Consider the following 15317-nt stretch of genomic DNA (forward strand, 5'->3'; position numbering starts at 1 on the left):
GTACAGTTCAAGGCAAAATCAAAACATGCAATGGAAATCTAAAATAAAACTTCATCCTGCTTTGTTTTGTGTGGAACAAAGATACTAATATTCTAACAGGAAACAATTAGTATCTTTTAGTTCTTTGCAAAACTATGCAATCTGGGGAGACAGTATATTGAAAAATAATTTACATATAAATATCAACATAAACTGTGAGTTCAGTGTCAAACCAGTAATATATCCTCACTGAAAAGATGAAGAATTTAGTTCCTGAAACAAAACACAGAATTTAACAAAAAGGAAAGCTAAGTTAGTTAAAATTACATTCATCTGTGCATGTTTTTGTAGTAGCAGTGTTTATTAAAAGAAATTAGAAAAGGAATTTGATTCATAATGTCGCCTTAGAGGTTAGTTGCTTCAAAGCTGTTAAAGCTCCAGTGCATTTTGAAATTATAACTAGAAGTAAATATTGCCTAACATGAGACCTTCCATGTAGTGTCCTGTCTTACAAATGCATTCAAGTCATGAAGATCCAGTAACATGTAGAAACAGTTTTTGTCACTATGTGGGTAGCAGGAAAGATAAGTACTACACAAAAGAAAAAAAAAAAACAACCAACAGATCACTGTTTAAAAAATGCAAATAACTTGGAATAAAATTTCCAGAAATAGACAGAAAATACTTCATTAAAAACTGACTCATTTTAGAAAATGAAGCTTCTTATTTGCATATCCATCTATGAATTTGCAGCTGTGAAAATATAAATGGCACAACTAATGTTATTGAAGACCACAAAGTGGCCCATAATATTCAGTTTCATCTAGAAAGCTCTGGGCAATCAGCTTGAGTCCTCTGCAGGCTCCTTTCAACCTTACCTATTCTATGATACTGTAAATCTTGTTTGTTTGTTTGTTTTTCCCCAGAAAAAGCAGCAGCTGCACCAGCAGCTAAGAAAGCAGACATGGAAGGAAAACTTTATTTTGTATCAGAGCCTCAGAGTATCAAAGTCATGGAAAGTAAGAATTCTTTCTAAAATTACCCTGTTTTCTATTTGCGTATGCCTGATGCTTGAGATCATGTCCTGCTGTCATAGAAACACCAAGAAAATACTTAGCCTTCTTATTTGCATCTTTCTGCAGAGACTGTTGCAACATTTATTGCAAAAGTTGGAGGAGACCCAATTCCAAATGTTAAGTGGATGAAGGGGAAATGGAGGCAACTCAACCAGGGTGGTCGCATTATAATCCAGCAGAGAGGAGATGAAGCCAAACTGGAAATAAAGGACACAACAAAAACAGATTCTGGCACGTACAAATGTGTAGCTTTTAACCAACATGGTGAAATTGAGAGGAGTGTCAACCTGCAAGTTGAAGAAAGAAAGCAAGAATTTGTTGAAGAGGATGTCAGGGGAAAACTGAAAAGGTATACACAGAATTTGTATAAACTACCTTCCCATCAACACAGAACTTTTTGATTATAAGACTCAGATCAAGATACAGTGTTTTAATGTTTATTATATGTGTTTAATTGTGTACTGAAAATAGAAGCACCTGACTAGGTTACACTAAAGGATTGTGCTGTATGTAGCAGTTCTAAGTTGATGGATTTTTTTTCAGTAGACGTCTTTCTAGGAAACTTAATAAATTTAATGTTTGTTATTGGTTTGAATAGAGTTCCAACAAAGAAGAAGGAAGAGGAAGAGCAGACTATCGATATCTTGGAACTTCTCAAAAATGTTGATCCCAAAGAATACGAGAAATATGCTCGCATGTACGGAATTACAGATTTCCGTGGCCTCCTGCAAGCTTTTGAGTTACTAAAGCAGACCAGAGAAGAAGAAAGCCATAGATTGGTAAGATATATTGCCACTATGGCATTGTTTTTGTTAGAAGTAACAAAGTTCTTGTAAACAGACCTGGTGACCTGTACTTTCTATACAGGCTTTTCTGGAATCTGTTCAGATGTTTTACTGATCGTTTTCAATTTCCTGCATGCTCAAACCAAAGAAGAAGGGATGGCCCTTCTGGCCAACTGTGTTCTGCCTTGACTATGTGGCTACTATTTTTAAGATGGGAAGATAGACTAGTTATAGTATGGTTACATCAAATTTGATGTAAGAACTAATTCTGTGTTGGATGAACATGCCAACTTGGCATTTAGTATCTAATCATTATGTACATTTTGTCTTATTACAGGAAATTGAGCTCACAGAAAAGGCTCAAAAAGAGGACCAGGAGTTTGAAGAACTTGTAGCATTTATTCAGCAACGGCTCACACAAACAGAGGTGACATATTTTTGTCCTGATTCATGAAATATTCAAACCCATAACAAGAAAGATGAAACTAATTTAAACTAATATTTTTTTCAGCCTGTTACTCTAATCAGAGACATTGAAAATCAAACAGTTTTAACAGATGAAGATGCTGTCTTTGAATGTGAGATTAAAATTAACTATCCAGAAATTAAGCTTTCATGGTACAAGGGAACTCAGAAACTGGACTCCAGCGACAAATATGAAATTAAAATTGAAGGTGATCGCCACATACTGAAAATCAGAAACTGCCAACTTGAAGATCAAGGGAATTACAGAATAGTGTGTGGACCACACATTGCCAGTGCTAGACTAACTGTGATTGGTAAGTATATTTTGAAGTGTGTATTTGAAGTATTTTTTACTTTATTTATTATATTGTGTGATGTCTTCTAAAATGTATGTTTTACATGCTAATAGAGCCTGCAGTTGAACGGCATCTTCATGACACTACTTTCAAGGAAGGAAACACATGCACGCTGTCTTGTCAGTTTTCTATCCCAAATGCCAAGTCTCAGTGGTATAGAAATGGGAGGCCAATTAAGATAGGAGGGAGATATTCAACACAAGTCTCCGACAAAGTACACAAACTCATCATCAAGGATGTTAGAACAGAAGACCAGGGGCAGTATACCTGCAAGCTTGACAATCTAGAAACAACTGCTGATCTGGCCATTGAAGGTTTGTAAACAGATATAGAATATCTTTATTACAGTAGTGATAAACAGTTGCTGGATATCCCATTAACAGAAAAGATGAAAATAAAAGGGATTTCTTAAAGAAATATCCTCAAACTTGAAAATTGATCATACAAGAAGTTTTGCTTTTCTTTCTCTTTGAACCATATGTGATAGTATTTGTGTAATTTAATATTTTTAACTAAGTCATCATTAGTAATGACCTCTTGATCTGAAATCATCAGTCTTATTTTCTTGTATTTTCTTTTTTCCTGATGCTCTCATATTTTCCTCTTTTTCCTTGGATTACCTCTTTTTCTTGAATTATTCTTTACCTTCTCTTTATTTCCCTTATGACTTCTCTTGTATAATTTATCTACAGCAATCTTATTATATTTATATTCTTACATCTTCTAATCTTCATTCTTATGTAGAAAACTTCACAGTAGATGGAAACTCTTGTTTCTTATTTGTTATTATACCTTACTATAGTGTGTTATTGTCATGAAAGCTAAATAGCCTGAATGGTAGACAATAACTTACTTATTTTTGTTTCTAAAACAGCTGAACCAATTCAGTTCACAAAGAGCATACAGAACATTGTAGTAAGCGAACACCAATCTGCTACCTTTGAGTGTGAAGTGTCCTTTGATGATGCAGTTGTGACATGGTATAAAGGCCCCACTGAACTGAGAGAAAGCCCGAAGTACAGCTTCAGAAGTGAAGGTCGTTGTCATTATATGACTATTCACAATGTTACTGCAGACGATGAAGGTAAAAATTCCTAGAATGTTTGGGCTGATGCTACTTTATCAGATTTTGTTGTGTGTTCTTTTAATTATAAAGTCATATTAATACAAAATTCTTGGCTGTTGCAGGTGTATATTCTGTAATTGCTCGTCTCGAACCAAGGGGAGAAGCAAGAAGCACTGCAGAGCTCTATCTGGTAACCAAAGGTTAGCCGATTTTTAAAACAAATTTGTGATCATAGAGTCTGCAAATTTGTGAGTTTAAAGTATGATTCTGGAACAAATAATTCTGAAAGGAATTTATTTTTCTTTTGCAGAAATCAAACTGGAGTTGAAGCCTCCAGGTAAAGATCATGCACAAGATTAGCGTGTCTGTTATCTGTCATAGAATGCATTGCTCTGCTTTATCCTTTTTTCATGGTTGTAGTAAGTCGAACCTACACTCTGGAATAATACGCCTTACCTGTATACATGTGGAATTATTTATTCTTATACACTATGGTGCTTACTGCTGTGGTAACTTTAAAATCACTGATTATCATCATGTCTGGGGTCTTATTTTGTATGGTAGGTATGGGAAGCTATATTCTCTAGAACAAATGAGTTTATTTAAATGACTGAGGAATACAGCAGTGAAGAGATACCAATGAATATAATCAATGTCCTCATCACAGCTGAAAAATAATTAACCAAGGAAGCAAAATAGATAGCAATAATCTGCTTCTGATGTATAATGATTTTCCTTTCTGAATGTTCTTAAGGAAGAGCCTATTCCAGAATGAGGTGAGCAGTATGTAGAAATAATTAAAAAAAAAAAAAAAAAAAAAAAAACAGTAAAGTCTGGCCAGATAAGAAAGATTAATTCAAATAGTTTTCTATACATTGGGTTGCTTATGCTTAAGGGCCAAGATAACTGTGTGCTAGAACAAGAAAAAATGAAACACCATGAGCTAGTCCTGGGAGCAGCAAATTCATATATCTATTTCTTTTACACAGTTAAATGTTTATATTTTCTAGATGTTCCTGATGCCAAGGTAGCAGTTCCACCTCCAAAACCAGCTGAAGGTAAAATAACAAACTAGACTTGTTCTGTAGTTCTCTTTTATGTCAGTATTAAAACAGCAAGGCAGTAGGAGCCTCAGAGAAAGATCACAGATAAGGTTTTGGTAGGATCTGGTTAGTCCACTCTTTAGAAATATGTAAGAGTAAGCCTTTGCTTGGTTGAACTCATTTTGCATTGTAGAAGGTGAAAACCATAAAATAGGAGTGCTCTTTAAAAGAAATAAAAAAAAAGAAAAGAAAATGAAAGACGAAGATTATTTTGAAGCTGTATAAACAGATTGGAACAGGTTGGAGCTCCCTTAGCTTCCCAGACTCTGTTGGTGGACTACAGACAAGCATTACATATGTTTCTGCTAGATTCAGCAGTTCAGTATGGACCTAGAAATTCATTCTTTATTTCATTTCCATGAGAATTTGGTAAATGCTTTGAGATACAGCAGGAGGGAAAAGATTTTATATCTGGATGAGTTACTATCAGCAAGAAAAGGAGAATGGTGCTAGGAAAAAAAGCTTCCAAGTATCAGTATGCAAATAAAGGCCGACTACGGATTTCCATTCAAAACACATTGTTCCAGCTACAGTGAACTATCAGAGTAAGCACCAATTTTGCTCCTATTCTGCAAGTACAGTAAAAAAAAAAAAAAAAATCTCATTTTTCAAATGCAATAAGATTTTTCTTCAATTAGAATTCAAAACCATACTCATTCTAAATATATATATATTTTTTTTTCAGAAGCTGCCCCCATTCCTATTCTTCTGCCCCTCATTACACCACCAGAGGAGAAAAAGCCAGGTAAGAGTACTTAAAGTAACTAGATAGTGTACATATGTTTAGTTATGTTTTGTTCTTTTGTTTTAACTTAAATTTTCATATATATATATTTTAAGCAGAAAAGAAAGTTCCAGTAAAGAAAGTCTCGAAAAAGGTGGTTAAAAAGGGTCCCAAGGAAATCCCACCACCTGAAGGTAACTTGAAAAAAAAAAAAAAAAAAAAAAAAAGAAAAAAAAAAAAACCACAACAAATACTCTCTTAAAAATAGTAACATTATTTCGGGAAAAGACGTCTCTTGGATGTCTGTGCTTATGATCTTTTATAAGATCTTATAGATCTTATAAAAAAAAATCACATAACACTGTCTGCAAGGAAGAACTAATTTCACTAACTGTGAACATCCAATACACTTTGCAGATTCCAGGCTATGATGATAACATGGTTGTTTTGTTTTGCTTTGTTTTTAAGTTCCTGAGATACTGCCAGAGAAGCCCAAAGAGGTCAAAATAACATCTATGGCAAGGAGAGAAGAGATTCATGAAGAAAAAATGGAAGTATATGAAAAACCCAAAGAAGTTTATGAAGAATGGGAAGAAGATTATGGAGAAGATCATGATTATTATTTCAAGGAAGAAGGTTATGATGAAGGAGAAGAGGAATGGGAAGAAACTTACGAGAAAAGGGAGGTGGCTTATGAAGAAAAACAAATCATTCATGAAGAAGGTATAAAAGATTTACAATTGTTTTACCAATTGAATCCAAACATGCTGCCAAATTGTAACTAGGACTTGACAATATAAGGACCCTGGTATGGCAAAATGTAAATGCAAATGGAAAATGATACACTATTATAGGATTACCAGCAAACTTTGCAGATTGGGCCATCTTTAAAATCTAATATGAATTAAGGGTTTGTAATTTGTTTTATTTTTAGTTGTTCAGGATATTTCTGCTATCATTTTCACACATTCACGCATTCTAGATAGACTTGATTTAGATAAATTTTTCTAACATCAATTTTTTTATTCTAATGGTGGGATAATTTTGCAATTCCTTGTATGCTTCAGCTGTAGTATGCCTCTATGACAAGAATGTGATTTTAATGGAAAAACATGGAAATAAGCAAAAAAAACGTACAGCAGCAGTTCAATCTTCAAAACTGTGTGTTTGTTTCAACTCATAATCTTATAATGACATAACTAATTCCTTCTGTGAGACTTTATAAAATGTAATTTTCATCATTAGGAAATGTTTTTGTTTTTAAAGTGGTGGAAGTTCCTAAGAAGCCTGTGCCTGAGCGAAAGCCTGCAGCAATTACAGCTGAAAAGAAGGAAAAGAAAGAAGTTACAGTTCATAAAGGTATGTCATTCTTGCAAAATTAACAGCAGTGCTCGTTTTGACCTCTCTCATGCTACTCCCTCAAGCTGTACTGCAATGGCTTCATTTCTTTGAATAGGAGAGAATGATCTTCATGTTGAACAGTGCCCTGACCATGGGCCATGGCATGGCAACCCTTCTGTTCTCTCACCTCAGATTTTCCTGCAGATAGAGAATATGACAAAATGATTGAAGCAAAATCAGAACTGTTAGTAAAATCAATCTGTGCTTCAATAATCTTTCCCTCTTAAAATATATTAGCTTTAGACCTAAGTGATGTTCTTAAGCCAGTGGAAGCTGGAGTTTCTGAGAACTGTTCGTATAGATCAATGCATATCTCTCAGGGGAAGGTGGGCTGTATTGCCTGTTTCATGAATACCTTTACCACTATTGTTCAGTGGCAGTGAACAGTGTGCTGAATAAAGCATTGGATGCTCATATCTTAAACAGGAAAAAGTCAGTTCTACCTGTTTTATGTCTGAAAAACAATTTGCAAGATGACACAAATGATGAGTATATTTGTATTACTTACAGTTGTCAAGAAACCTGTTGATGAAAAAGTTGAGATTACCACTCAGAGGGTTGCAGAGGAAAAACTCAAACGGGCTGAGGGTAACTACTGCTTAATTACCTTAATATTGCCTTTATGTGAAAGTTACTTAGCTAATATGCATGTGCTTGTTTAGTCACAGCAACCCCAGGCAACAGTACAGGCTTGGGGAGGAGTGGCTGGAAAGCTGCCTGATGGAAAGGGACCTTGGTGTACTGATGGACAGTTGTCTGAATATGAGCCAGCAGTGTGCCCAGGTGGCCAAGAAGGCCAATGGCACCCTGGCTTGTATCAGGAATAGTGTGGTGAGAAGGATTAGAGAAGTAATCCTGCCCCTGTACTCAGCATTGGTGAGGCCTCATTTCGAGTACTGTGTTCAGTTTTGGGCACCTCAGTATAGAAAGGACATGGAGGTGCTGGACTGTGTCCCATGAAGGGCAAGAAGGCTTGTGAAAGGCTTGGAGAATATGCCCTACAAGGAGCAACTGAAGAATAGGGGCTGTTTAGTCTGGGGAAGAGGAGGCTGAGGGGAGACGTTGTTGCTCTCTTCAAGTACCTGATAGGTGATTGCGGTGAGAGTGGGCTTAGTCTCTTCTCGCTGGTGATAGGTGACAGGACAAGGGGAAATGGCCTCAAGTTGTGCCAGGGGAGATTTAGGTTGGATATCAGGAAAAACTTCTTTACAGAAAGGGTTGTTAAGCACTGGAGTAGACTACCCAGGGAGATGGTTGAGTCACCATCCCTGGATGTGTTAAAAAATGGTTTGGATGTGGTGTTCAGGCACATGATTTAGCAGAGGGTTGTTAGAGTTATGATAGTATGGTTAGGCTGTGATTGGGCTTGATGATCTTTAAGATCTTTTTCAACCTGAGCAATTCTATCATTCATTTCACATGGATCTGACCAATTTGTCAGTCTTTAAAACAGCTGTAATAATGGCTTCTGCAGCATTTTGTAAAAGGAAGGCAAAAAGTTTTTTAGGTGAAAATAGGAAATTTAGTTGTTGACAATGGATGCTTTAAAACAGGAGGTGTATAATTGGATCAAGTGACAAAAAGTGTTTCACTTTAAGCTCAAGATGTGAAATCTCCATCTTCCTCAGATTTCCACCTTGACTTGTCTATCAGGATATCTTAGTTACAAGATGCATCTTCATTCACTTGGTAACCAGTTCTTCTCATATAGCATTTACCATTCTGCAGCAGGAAATCAGGCTAGAATTCAAAATACGTTAGGATAATGACCTTCTCTGCACTACAGAAGTTACCAGCCCCTTTAGAAAGCAGCAAATTGAAAGAAGCAAGCACTTCTTTTATCTTGCTTTGTATGGTTCTGGGCTAGTTTGTTTGTTGTGTTTCCAACATTATTCCTAAAAAGCCGTAGATTTGTTTTAATCTCTTTTCTGAATATATGTCTGATTAACCAAATTTAATGCTAACAGTTACCAAGAAAATCCCATCAGCAAAACCTACACCAATGATCGTCGAGGAAAAGGTTATGAAAAAGGAAGGTAAAGATCTGCAGCTTTCAATTGTACTTTACAATATTTCCAGTACCCTGTGAATTCTTGTGTCTCTTGTGAACATATAGAACTGTGCATGTACTTGGATCTGTTGTACTGATCATACTTTGACTACTTTCATTGTGCAAAATGTATGTCTACCATGATTCTGCGTGTCATAAAGTATGTTCTCATGTTTGTGGCTGTCTTTGTGATTTGTATTCAAATAGTCTGTCGGATATTGTACTTTGATTTGGTTTTCTCTTTAAATGTTCTGCCTGTTGGCACATGCTTATATAACATCTCAGGGCCCTAACACTTCCTTGAAGAAGTGCCTTTGAAATCATTGTGATACACTAATTGCAGAAGTCTGAGCATGAATTTATTTTATATTCTCTTGTTAGGAATATCTGTATCCTTAGTTTCTAACCAAGTAAATTTTATATCTGTTGTTGTTGTGTATTCAGTGTTTCAGAATGTCATTACTGACTGTCTAAATATGTTCTAAGACTTTAGCATACAATACAGATACAGATTTCATAAAATTCACATGCTCTCTACCGCTGCTGTGGATCTATAATATAAAATACTAAAACAAAATCCTATCTTTAAAGTACCGACAGTAGAAAGATGGACTGTTTCAGAAGAAAAGATGTCAGTTTCTGTCCACAGAGAAGAAGAGTATTCATATATCACAGGTATGTAAAAAAAAAAAAAAAAAAAAAAAAAAAAAAAAAAAAAAAAGTTTTAAAAACAAATTAAAAAAAATAGTAATGTTAAAAAAAATCACACACACCCAAAAAAACCCAGTACTTTCTGTATTGCCATTTTTTCTTTAAGCCAATTTTTCTGTTTCAAATTACATATTTAGACATTTATGTTTCGACATGCCTTGCTTCTTTTTGTTCATTGTGCTATTTATCCTCAGTTTTCTTTAGATTAACAGATGTTAACATCTAAGCTATTTTTTCTAAACATTATTTAAATGCTTCTCTTTGAAGAGCCTACAGAGCATGAGAAAACAGTTGAAGAAAGATTCTTTGAAGCTGTTTACCCAATTGAAGGTAGATTGCTTAAGAATGAGATACTAATCAATATTTAAGATTTTTTTTAAAAATTTGAATCTTAATCAAAACTCACTGTGAGATCTGCACATTCAATTGATTTTCTGGACAACATTAGCAAATGTTGTCAGTGAACCTTTGTGTACTGGACACATAATATCTTAAAAGTATTTCAGTTTACTACAGACATTAGGATTTCACATCTCTGTATTTAATATCTTTCAAATTCCTGTTGCAGCACATAAGGAAGTTGAAGAGGAGGAAGAACGAGAGGTCATTTCTGAAGAACTGGAGACTCATCACGTTGAAGGTGAATTAAATCTTTGCATCATCCACCTAATTTTTTTTTTTTAAATTTATTTGTCTTACCACTCTGTATCAAAGAACAGCATATCAAGGCTCAGTTCTTATGGTTCTACCCTCAAACATCATCTCCTACCACGTTTCCAAGTCTACTTCTTAATCACTACTTTAATTAAATCTTTGATTTTGGGGGAAAATTTGAGAATATTTCCCTGTCTGAAAAATAGCATGTTTTTTGACATGCGATGTTTGCTTACACGGCATGTTGAAAACAGCCTACAGCAATGTACTCTCTTTCCATCTTCTAAATGTTCACCACATATCTCTTTAAAGTGCCTGAGATAACAAAGAGGCATGTCCCAGAAGAAAGAAAGCCTGTTCCTGTCCCAAAAGAAGCTCCACCTGCTAAAGGTACTTCTTCTACCCAAGTTAAAAAAAATAAAAAATCTTACTATCTTTCAGTATATTTTAGTAAGCTGTCTTGAATGTTTTCATGAATCTGCTGTCTATGTGCCTTTCATTTTGCCTGGTCTCCTTTTTTGCTTTGTGCTGTATCTTAGTTTACAATGCTTGAATGTGTCTCAGAGTTGGCTCTTCTCTTTCCTAACAGTCTTGTTTGTTTCTTGTGTTTGCTTTGACTGTGTGTTTTTTGCAGATAAAGAGTTGGGTATTTTTTCTTCTAGAGTGCCATGAAAAATGATAGCGCATAAATGTTGGTATTGGAATTTTATGTTGCATTTTTGTGTCTTTCCTAAATAGTCTGCATTATGTTGTAAACCCTGCAAAGGGTCATACAATGTATTGTGCTGCAGTGTTTAACTATTTGCCCAGACATTGTGTGCTATAGAGCAGTCTTGAAATCTGAATAAGTGTTGTGAAAACTAAAGTTCTCTCTCTTTGGAAATGCTTTCCAAGTGCCTGAAGTCCCTAAGAAACCTGTTCCAGAAAAGAGAGTTGCTGTTGCTAAGAAGGAGGTGTCTCCCCCAGTAAAAGGTACAGAATCTTTTGAAAGTGAACTTTAACCTGTCCTGTACTGTTTTGTTCAAGCTACTACTCAATTTTAAATGTAAGCATATGTAATATATGTGTCTTGTATGTCTCTTCTCATCTAAGACAATTCAAAAGCTTTGACAAGATTCTTTAAATACATTTTAATGTCTTTAAAGTGCCTGAATTGCCTAAAAAACCTCCACCTGAAGAAAAGGTACACATTCCAGTTCCCGAAGTAGAACCTCCACCTCTCAAAGGTATATTTAGTGATGGAGTGTACCTCTCAAATATCTTTTTTTTTTAACTGTTTTTTTGTTGGTTTTAGTTTCTATGTAATTATATTTGTCAGGTGGTTTTTTTTTTTTTTTTTAATGTATAATTGTTTGTACGCATGTAACACTTTTTAAGGTCAGGTAATATACTCAAGTAGCTCTCTCAAGTTAAGGAATTAGTCTCACAGCACTTTGGAGGCTTCCTGTGACTGAATAGATAAATGTTTTTTTCAACTGTATGTTAGTCTTATATTTTTCTGTGTTAGATGTAATATTTATGTGATATTGACGTGTCCTGATATTCTTATGAATGGATGCATTTGTAAAATACTCAAACAGATCTTTGAAACATGGAATTCAATTGTTTTGTTTCATGTTTTTTAAGTGCCAGAGGAGCCCAAAAGAGCTCCCCCTGAGAAAAAAGTTGCTGTTCCAAAAAGAGAAGCAGCTCCACCCCCTAAAGGTATACTTAAATCAAATATCTTAAGCATTTTGTTTGTCTAATTTTGTTCTTTATTGTTAGGTGAATCTGGGTTCAGTTGTGCTTCAGTAATACTAGTTACGTGGTTTTTTTGTGTGTCAGTTTTGTTGGTAATTGTGCTTTAGATGTAGTCTTGAGACACTTGTAATTTTATTTAATATTGTTTAATTAATATCTCTGAAGCACCAGAAGTACCTAAGAAACCAGTACCAGAAGAAAAATTGCCTCAGATTCCTAAACCAGAAGAGGCTCCACCTGCAAAAGGTATCGTCTCCTAGTCTTCAGAACATAAACATTTCCCTCAGTTTAGTCAGTTGTGCTTTGTAAACAAAATGTCTGTGTAATCTTCTGTTTGAACAATACCTTTCTGTTTCGTGTTGCTTTTGAAAGTGTTTCACTTTCTAGATCCTAAAATTAAATGCTTTTTTTAAAAGTGCCTGCAGTTCCTAAGAAACCTGTCCCTAAAGAAAAGGTACCTCCTGCTGTTCCTAAAAAAGTTGAGGCTCCTCCAGCTAAAGGTATGCTTTCCAGTAGAATAAATAAAATGCTGTTTCTTAGCTTCTGTGTGTCTGCTCTGTCTTGTCATTTGTGCTGCCTTTATGAATTCCGCAGTACTGATTTATTGACAGTAAAAAAACGATTATTTTTTTGTGTGCTGTACGTACAAAAATACGAATGTTAAGTGTTGAATCTCTGTTGTGTTGTTTGTTCAAGACCCTTAAGCAATTCTTTGGAAACTTAGTTACTTGCATTTTGGAAGGTGGCTTTCACACTGGCATTAGAAAATCATCCATTTAATGCTATTATCTTTCAAAGTACCAGAAGTGCAGAAGAGAGCAATTTTTGAAGAAAGAATGCTTATTACAGAAGAAAGAATATCTATTGCTGTTCCAGAAGAAATCCCATCACCTGAAGGTAGATTGTTAACAACTGCCAATGAGAAACCTATGCTTCTTTTAGAAGTCTCTTGCTCTAAGACCAAGATGAAAATATGCAAGAATTTTGTGTTAGTTATTTTGAGTGAGTTTTCTGTAGGAATATTTTATAGACTTCTAGTTAGTTAATACCCTCTGAATGCCGCTTAACATCCCATGAAATGTATGGGAATACTACTACTAATCTTACCAGCAAACTTTCATGAGATATATAGATGTATAGTGTTGAGGTTAGATACCAGCACTTAGGACCACAGCTATCCATTTCTTGTACTCCCTACTTGCTCTCTGCAGCCTTGCAAGTAGCAGGATTATGTTCTCCACAAAAACTCTTTTAGTTCAGATTCTCATACTCAAAAAAGGCTGGGATTGGTTGTTTTAAAGTTGGTCTGTTTCAAGACAGATGAAATCAACATTTTGACATTCCATATGCCTTTAGTGATTTGCTTGTCAACATAATTTATATGTTCTATTAAAAATACAAATGGGCTTTACAGGAAGATATGGAAGTTATCTATTTGCAATATGAACATACTAATGTATGCTCACATATACTGATATACTGTTAATTTTTCTCCCCTGCTAATCAGTCTCTGATGTTTTCCCTGATTGTCATATTTGTAGACATATATGACAAGCTTTCCTTTCAGTTCATGATCTGCCCTTATCTTGTATCCTTCTTACTTTCATGTAGCTAGATCAAGTAACAACATCTAATTCTTTCCCCACATCAGCTGTTGTGAGGGGGAGGTCTGGGGAGTTGAGGCATTCTGATGGGCTGACATTTGACCTGTGAAAAATATTTGAGAGAGACAGCAGTACACAATATCGTATATGGGTCACTTAGTGCAGATCATGAATGTCTGCACAGCACTTTCTATACAATATGTATGTTGTTATACAGAACTTTTAAGAGGTGATCTTCACCTTGTCTGTCCATTGAACCATCTACTCATTCACCAGAAATAATAAAACTAAATATTTTCTTTAAAGAACCAATAGTTGAAGAGTGGTCTGAAGAAGAAGCAGAGGAAGTATCTGTTTCCATTCACAGAGAGGAGGTTTCTGAAGGTATGATCACAATTCAAGAATACTAGACAACAACAAAAATAAAGTTTTGTTTTGTATCAAAAATAGCATAAAGATCTACTCTATATAAAAGGAAATTTTACTGCTGCACAAATACGCCTTAAGTTTCATATTTCAGAAACTGTAATACTGTCTTCAATTTGTCTTGCTTTTGAGAAGTGTAATTACTCTTGCTTTGATACAGTGAAAATAAGGTGTCTCTTTGTTTTTTGCTTTCTTTTTTTTTACACTTACTCTCTGTTGAAAATTACTCTTTCACTTTGTTTTCTGGATGAAGTAAAGACCCTTCAGAATCTCATGATGTATTCCAGTTTCTTATACCATTTCACAGTAAACTGATAAAATTATTCCCAATTTGAGTTTATCTGTGTTAAAATAATTCTGTGAAGAACAGTAACATTATACCGTTTGTCTCAATTTTCTTCAAAAGCAACACCATGGAAAGTATTTATAAGGGATAACTTCATCCAATGAATTAATGATTTTTTTTATAAGTATCTGGGAAGCTTTCTTGAAGTGGACAAGTTCTGATAGTGTACTAACAAACACAGGAATGGAAAGTTCTGATCTGGCACTTCATATGCCGGATTTTCAAATTCACAGAAATACAAGATAAGTCTTAAGTTGCTTGGACTTGTTCCACTGGCTTCAGAAGGAGCAGGAGGGTAAAAATCTAGATTTTAAAAGACACCAGAGATGTCTTTTAGTAATTCTCACTTCTTACTCTTGTCTTACAAATATTTTGTTTCATACCAGTGTTGTAAAGACAGTAATAGATGTCTAGTACTGAAATTCAAGTATTTTTATTTTACTATTTTTAAGTGACTGAAGAAGAGTCTTATTACATAGAAGAGAAGGTAACTGTGCCTAAAAGAAAGGAAGCCCCACCTGCTAAAGGTATACATTCTTTTCATTTAAAAACAGTGGTTGTTACTGTTTCAGTGTTCTTTGTGTCATTATTCTGAGTATATGTTGCCACTATGTGTTTCTGTACATTTGTGGGTTTTTACATTAAGGAAATGTCTGTATGCTAAAGTGCTACTATTCTTCTTCGTAAAACTATGTGTTGTAATCTCTTAAAGTGCCTGAGAAGCCTAGGAGAGTTGCCCCTGAACCAGAAATTCCAGCTGCTCTGAAGGAAGCTCCAGCAGCTAAAGGTATAAAACAGTTCCTCATTTGGATGATGTTATATGCGCCTCTT

General features: G+C 34.9%; 1 protein-coding gene across 1 annotated transcript in view; it reads left to right on the forward strand.

Moving 5' to 3' along the window:
* The window catches only part of LOC122162068 (titin-like), a 236491-nt gene that overhangs the window by 81171 nt on the left and 140003 nt on the right, over positions 1–15317 (forward strand). The window contains exons 78-106 of the mRNA XM_042821962.1: positions 906–998; positions 1122–1404; positions 1654–1834; positions 2178–2267; positions 2352–2619; positions 2715–2975; positions 3536–3745; positions 3850–3927; positions 4038–4064; positions 4738–4785; positions 5519–5575; positions 5671–5748; positions 6023–6277; positions 6821–6913; positions 7466–7543; positions 8923–8991; positions 9597–9680; positions 9984–10046; positions 10285–10356; positions 10683–10760; positions 11265–11342; positions 11516–11596; positions 11997–12074; positions 12276–12356; positions 12527–12610; positions 12909–13007; positions 14021–14098; positions 14939–15013; positions 15199–15273. Of these exons, the coding sequence (XP_042677896.1) occupies positions 906–998; positions 1122–1404; positions 1654–1834; positions 2178–2267; positions 2352–2619; positions 2715–2975; positions 3536–3745; positions 3850–3927; positions 4038–4064; positions 4738–4785; positions 5519–5575; positions 5671–5748; positions 6023–6277; positions 6821–6913; positions 7466–7543; positions 8923–8991; positions 9597–9680; positions 9984–10046; positions 10285–10356; positions 10683–10760; positions 11265–11342; positions 11516–11596; positions 11997–12074; positions 12276–12356; positions 12527–12610; positions 12909–13007; positions 14021–14098; positions 14939–15013; positions 15199–15273 (3195 nt within the window). The remainder of the gene's footprint in view (positions 1–905; positions 999–1121; positions 1405–1653; positions 1835–2177; positions 2268–2351; positions 2620–2714; positions 2976–3535; positions 3746–3849; positions 3928–4037; positions 4065–4737; positions 4786–5518; positions 5576–5670; positions 5749–6022; positions 6278–6820; positions 6914–7465; positions 7544–8922; positions 8992–9596; positions 9681–9983; positions 10047–10284; positions 10357–10682; positions 10761–11264; positions 11343–11515; positions 11597–11996; positions 12075–12275; positions 12357–12526; positions 12611–12908; positions 13008–14020; positions 14099–14938; positions 15014–15198; positions 15274–15317) is intronic.

The sequence above is a fragment of the Centrocercus urophasianus genome, unplaced genomic scaffold (assembly GCF_019232065.1).
Source record: "Centrocercus urophasianus isolate 14NV4802_14NV808 unplaced genomic scaffold, USGS_Curo_1.0 seq_20, whole genome shotgun sequence".
Classification (NCBI taxonomy): domain Eukaryota; kingdom Metazoa; phylum Chordata; class Aves; order Galliformes; family Phasianidae; genus Centrocercus; species Centrocercus urophasianus.